Below are 6823 nucleotides of genomic sequence, written 5' to 3'. Positions count from 1 at the left end.
TTTTTTTTTTTTTTCCTTTCACGTTTGTTTGAATCGCTGGTGGTAAATAGAACGTCGCTCGCTGATTGGCCGGAGCGCGTGACGTCACAGTGCACAAGCCGTGCCTTATAAGGGGAGGGGCGTTACAATAAATCCAGCGTTAGATACAATGTATCCATTTCTCTGCTTTCCGTATTCTATAATAATAATAAAACCCGCGAGAAATCAGAAATAAAGCAAAGCCGCTTTAATTGTAGTGGAGTTTTTAGCTCTCACGCTATCTGTCCTCCCCTGGAGGGGGTGGGGTTTGATGATTGCTATTGTGTGTGATGTGATGATCGCTAAAAAAAAAAAAAAAAAAAAAAACATGGCGGAGAGCTGTGCGTGGCTGCTGGTGCTCAGCACTGTGTTTGTATGCAATCTGTTAAAAATCCAGCTTCCTTCCTTTTCCTCAATTGTAAGTAACAGTCCCAATCAACAACGCACACCATTTCTAATATTTTACATAGATCGTGCTATTCTGATTGGTTTAGATGTATATATGAAAAAAGAAGCAGCCTAAAATATGGGGCAGATATATCCTAAGCTGATTATACGATTGTAGTTGTCCTGCAAGGACTGGCATGTTTCCTGCTCCAATCTTTTTCTATTTTTTATTTCACCTTAGATAACCTTTTGGGCTATACAGATAATAAAGTCACATTAGGATGACCTGATTAAAGAAAAGGAGCCCAGTGAGTGATATGATCGCAGTAATCCTATGCTGACCATCTGCAGGGGGTCAGAGAAAGTCCACTCAGCATCCCTGACTCCTGTGTAGCAAAGTGCCATTTTCTTTTTCTTTTTTTTTTTCTCCAAACAAATATGGAGGGTGCTCTCTTCCCAACAGAAGACAGCCCTTCCACCATGATACCATCCAGATGATCTTGTATAAAAAATACATAACATAATGTAACATGTCCAAGTTCTGATGTTGTAGGTATACATCTGTTGTTTGCAGACATCTTCACAAACTCCAGGGGTGATGATAAAGAAGATTGAGTGTTTCCTATTTATTTATTTATTTTTTTGCATTCTCACTCAGACTGTCTTCTTCTATTCAGGTATCCAAGTTACTGCAGAAGGATGCAGAGCAAGAGTCTCACATGAGGTCTGAAATTCAAAGTATGAGACAGGAGCTCTCCAATATTAGCATGATGGATGAGTTTGCAAGATACGCCAGACTGGAGCGTAAAATCAACATGATGACTGATAAACTTAAAACACATGGTAATTTTATGTGCATTTAAATATATTGATTTTTACATTTTTTTGGCATAATTACTATATAGTTTAAATTAATTTTTATGAACATATAGGGATCTATTTATCAAATAGGGAATCAGACATTCCCTTTTAGGAATCTTCCAGGGCCATGTGCAGTAATCAGTGTTCCACCCAGCCCCTTGGGCATCACCCGCTACTTTTCAGTAAACACCTCGCTGTTTTGGGGTGGTTACTAAACAGTTGGGTCAAAATACAGGGGCTGCCAACTGCCGAACATTTCTTCCCACCCAGCTCAAAAACAATTTCTGGGTTGAATTGATTCCCACCAGGGAATATTTGAGGGTTTGGGCCTGATTTATTAAAGCTCGAGAGGATACACTTTTATCAGTGAAGCTGAGTGATCCAGCAAACCTGGAATGGATTTGATCCAGGTTTCAAAACATTTACTAGCAAACAGCAAATTACTTTGAAGAAATCCAATCCAGGTTTGCTGGATCACCCACCTTCACTGATGAAAGTGTATCCTCTCCAGTCTTGGAGAGCTTTATAAAAATCAGGCCCAATGACCCTGTCTTATAAAAAGAGCCCATTAAAACATTTTCTGGTGGAAAATCTTTCGTGTCTATATCTTCCAATGAGAGTCATTGATTCCCACCAGAGAATGTTTGAGGCAATGTTTTATGAATACAGGTAGTCCCTGGGTTAAGGAAATCTGACATACAAACGCCTCCTAGATACGAATGAACGGGCGCTACTAGCTGAGTGCAGGACTGAGACTTGGAGGGGGGCGGTTTGCATGACCTGCAAAATAATTTTTTTGCTGAGGTTGTGGGTGATCTTAGGGGGGTGAACTCTTTCTTTAACGTCTTGTAATTCATAAATGACCAAGACAAACTCTGCAGTTGTTTCTTTTTGCATATCAAAGCACAGCTTGCTCCAGATGTTAATGTCTAGGCATCATAAAGTTTTTTTTTTTTTGCTTGTGATTAACTCACAGTGAAGATTTTATACAGTAACTGACACCATGCTGCCTAATATTATGTTGATACAAACATCTGTCCTAATTGCATTTATTAAAATATTGTATATGTTCCGTCTTACTACAAATTCAACTTAAGAACAAACCTACAGTCCCTATCACGTATGTAACCCGGGGACTACCTGTACAGCACAAAGTAAGCAAACATAAATTATATCCCAAACCCACAACAGAATATAATATTTTGCCGTTTACCAGTTCATAGACATGTTGGCAGCAAACATATAATTTTTCTGAATACCTTTTTTGTAGGTAAGGAAAAATACCAAAATACCTCTTTATTTTTCCAGAATTTCATTGTCGTTGTGACTTCCTATGAGCTGAAATGATATATCAAGCAATCTGATTAGTTTTCCCAGCAAACATTGAATTACAACAGAATGGCTACCTAAGTTATAGAAAAGTGAGAGGGTTAGCAGTACAAATAGGGTCCAACTATCCATAAATATATTAAAGTGAGTATGTGTTGTCACCCCAGAACAGGAAGTATGAAAAGCACAACCCATAGGCCTAAATAAAGGATACATAAAGCCTAAAAAGAAGAAAACTAATGCAGCTGCCAAATATAAGGGCTAGGAAGTTGAACAAATGATTTTTTTAGATACAATTTAAAGCAGGGTTACTCTGCTTTTATACACAGGGAACTTTTAAAATTACTTTCAGCTCTCAAGGATGATTGCCATCCTTACAGATAGCCAAAAAGATCATTGGTGTCAATAAACTGACCTGAGAGGTAAAAATACCTCATTGCTCAATGAGCCCCTTGCAACTTTTGGAAGAACCTTGGGGTTTCATGTAAGCTTGGTTAGGTAATGCTAATTTACAATAACTGTAAACTTTATTGTTAAACTTCTCATATTTGCTCCTTTTTGGTCTGGTAATTTGTATGAAAAATCCCCAAAATATTTTTTAAGCATAACTGAGCTTTTGAAGTTGTGTGGAAAAGGCAGACAGAGGGCCAATTGCTAGTCACCATCATTGCTTGTGGTCTCCTCAAGGATGATTTTTTTCCCTGTTGACCTTCCATGCCTTGTTTTGCATTGTCTCTGTGTGGATGTGGCCATCTTGTTACTTTTTTACGAACGATTTTTTGCCCAATCGATCGTTCGTCGTTCGATTGGAACGATAAAAATTGGAAGTGTGTACGCACCTTTACAGATAGCCAAAAAGATCATTGGTGTCAATAAACTGACCTGAGAGGTACAAATACCTCATTGCTCAATGAGCCCCTAGCAACTTTTGGAAGAACCTTGGGGTTTCATGTAAGCTTGGTTAGGTAATGCTAATTTACAATAACTGTAAACTTTATTGTTAAACTTCTCATGTTTGCTCCTTTTTGGTCTGGTAATTTGTATGAAAAATCCCAAAAATATTTTTTAAGCATAACTGAGCTTTTGAAGTTGTGTGGAAAAGGCAGACAGAGGGCCAATTGCTAGTCGCCATCATTGCTTGTGGTCTCCTCAAGGATGATTTTTTTCCCTGTTGACCTTCCATGCCTTGTTTTGCATTGTCTCTGTGTGGATGTGGCCATCTTGGTCCTTGTGTTGGGGCCTCCAGCAAGGTGAACATTAGACAGCACAGGAGTGACCTTGCCAAAACTCACTCATAGAGCCTGATTTAATAAAGCTCTCCAAGGCTGGAGAGGATACACTTTCATCAGGGAAGCTCCAGCAAACCTGGAGATAGAGATCTAACTCAGACTTTCTCAACCTTTGTAACATGGGCAGCTTACAGTATATTAACATGGTGGCCAGTGGGAAGAATGCTTCTTATATCGCGAGCCAATAGATAGAATATCACCCTTACAGATAGCCAAAAAGATCATTGGTGTCACTTAAACTTACCTGAGAGATACAATTGTTCAATTATAAAAGAAATGGAGGAGCTCAGCTATGAGGAGAGATTAGCTGAACTGAATTTATTCTCCCGTATAAGGGGTATATGATCACCCTGTATAAACATTTATAAATGGTCCATATAGAGAACTCTCTTCCCAATTTTTCACTTTTAAGATTACAAAGGACAAGGGCGTGCACTTTGCGTCTGGAGGAAAAGCAGTTTAATCTCCAGATAAGGAAAGGATTCTTCACTGAAAATGTGGAATAGGACCCCTCAGGAAGTTGTTTCAGCAACTACTATAGATTGCTTTAAGTAAAAGCTGGATGATTTCTAGAACCACAGAAAATAACTGGGGAAATAAGATTTAAAGTAAAGATACCAGAGACTGTTGATCCAGGGAACATCGATTGACTCATTGAATCAGGAAGGAATTTTTTTCTCCTGTTGGATCAATTTGTACCAGGGGATTTTTTCTCTGGATCAATTATGTCTATAGGTTTTTATATCTGGGATATGTTTACTTTCCCTTATTGTTGAACTTGATGGATTTATGTCTTTTTTGAACCTAATCAACTATGTAACTATGTAACCCCCAGGTATTTCTGGTGGAACCCTGGTTGACAAACATTGTGCTAGCCTAAAACTTACCATCACACTAAAGGTCCCTTGCTGTCCCAATTCCAAGTTGAAAGTGTACGCTTTTCTGACCTTGCACTTGGGAATTAAATCATCCCATAAAGCGTTATTGTGCTGCAGAACCTTATACAACCTGCCTGGATTTTTCTAATTGGTTTTACTCATAAAGGACTCATTTGTAGAGCCAAGACTGGTGATTCTCATGATGCAGCAATTGTTTTATTTTTGTATGTGTCTGATCAGATGGGGGCTGCGTACACACGTTCAATTATTAACGTTGGAAAGTATCTTTCACAACCCTTTCCAACAACAAAAGACTGAACGAGCATTGTACATACAGCACCGCCCTGCTCTATGGAAAGGGGAGGGGTAAGAACGACGGAGCAGCACCCCGCTGCGCTCTCTCCTCTTTACTTGTACTACAATCGTTCATCGTTCGTGGATCCGCCAGGACAGATCAATGAACGGCATTGGATGAGCGTTGTTCCCATGCCAGATTCTCGACCGATATCAGCCCTGAGACGATTATAGGACGTGAATCATCTGACATATGTATGTAGTCAATCTCTGAAAGTTTACTTGCAGCACAACAGGTCAATCTTTATCTTTTTGGTTCCACTAAGTCTAGGTATGACTCCCTTACCCTTATTCAGGCAACCATGCAGTAAAAGTTTAAGTTTCACTCTGACGGAATTCTCAATGTTATCCCACGGTGTTGACCATGAAACTGTTTCTGTTTTGATTACACTACATAAGAACACCTTTGTGGGTTGAACCATTGAGAAGCCTTTGTTGTGTTAAATGTCTTCCCTGTAGAATCCCAATACTGTGCAAATATCACTTGTTCACTGTAATCTACATGTTAACTAAGATTTGTCATCTGGTATGGAGAAGGTGAGAAGAACAGCAGGAATCATCATATGAATATTCCGGCAGGAGCCTCAGGAAATTTTCCTATGTAGAACTTGAAAGATCAAATACTGTAATATTTGTTGTAGGCAAAGTGTTGGCTCGTTGTAGGCATATTTTTGTCAGTTGTGACTGTTTGAAACTTTCTTTTGTTGTTGTTGGCTCTATAGAGGTAGACTTTTTTTATATTACGAAAGACAATTCTGACATTTGAATGCATTCCTTTTGGTGTCTGCTGCATGTTACTTTAAAGAGTCCTTGATTCCTTGCGTATTTCGAGGCTTTCATCAGCATAATATTATTATTACACAGTATTTATATAGCGCCGACATATTACGCAGCGTTTTACAATGTCCACTAGCTGTCCCTCAAAGGGGCTCATATTCTAATGCCCTTACCATAGTAATAGTCTGTAACACAGTCTAAGGTCAATTTTGGGGGGAAGCCAATTAACCTACCTGCATGTTTTTGAAATGTGGGAGAAAACCAAAGTATCTGGAAGAAACCCACGTAGACATGGGGAGAACCTGCAAACTCCATGCAGATAGTGTCCTGGACGAGATTTGAACCTGAGACCCAGTGCTGCAAAGGCTAGAGTGCTAACCACTGAGCCGCCGTACTGCTCATATGGTTAAATGTGTATACTTATCAGAAGCCTGATGGTTGTGTAGACACAAACATTTCATATCAGAAATTACCTTCCACCAGATACACTTTAGTGAAGCATTGGTTTCAACTTCCAGTGCAAAACAGCTAACTGGGGCCCTCCACAAGATTATAAAAGTTTGTCTGGCATGTATTAAAATGTTTGCTTATGTCTTTTTTCTTGAAAATGCTTAGTAAATTAATTTTTTCTTGTGGTCATTATCCTCATTAGGGAAACCATCTCATTTTGATGGCCATCATTAGTGCTGAATGTAGAATCCCATATTCTGGCTCTCACTAGAACAGGATCTGAAATGGTGACAGAATGGTATTTCCCTTATGTTTCTGTTAACTACCCTTGTGCCTACAGGACAGGAAGTGAAGAAAAATCTCTTCAATAGGACATAGATGAAAAAAAAAAACTTAACAGCATTTTTTAAACTTCTTTAGATAAACTTAAAAAAATTCAACTTTGGAGATCCATCAAAATGTATTTTATATTTTTTTCAT

The 6823-nt window shown here is 38.8% G+C and overlaps 2 protein-coding genes across 3 annotated transcripts in view; one reads left to right on the top strand and one right to left on the bottom strand.

The window, feature by feature from the left end:
* Nucleotides 1-6823, bottom strand: part of HMGN1 (high mobility group nucleosome binding domain 1) — a 49990-nt gene that overhangs the window by 6490 nt on the left and 36677 nt on the right. The window lies entirely within an intron of this gene.
* Nucleotides 62-6823, top strand: part of GET1 (guided entry of tail-anchored proteins factor 1) — a 33018-nt gene continuing 26256 nt past the window's right edge. Inside the window, exons 1-2 of the mRNA XM_072398312.1 lie at nucleotides 62-436; nucleotides 1083-1248. Coding sequence (XP_072254413.1) covers nucleotides 290-436; nucleotides 1083-1248 — 313 coding nt within the window. The 5' untranslated portion in view covers nucleotides 62-289. The remainder of the gene's footprint in view (nucleotides 437-1082; nucleotides 1249-6823) is intronic.

The sequence above is a fragment of the Pyxicephalus adspersus genome, chromosome 1, assembly GCF_032062135.1.
Source record: "Pyxicephalus adspersus chromosome 1, UCB_Pads_2.0, whole genome shotgun sequence".
NCBI classification, from domain to species: domain Eukaryota; kingdom Metazoa; phylum Chordata; class Amphibia; order Anura; family Pyxicephalidae; genus Pyxicephalus; species Pyxicephalus adspersus.
The sequence above is the reverse complement of the archived record's forward strand: the minus strand, read 5'-3'. Positions and strand labels throughout refer to the sequence as shown.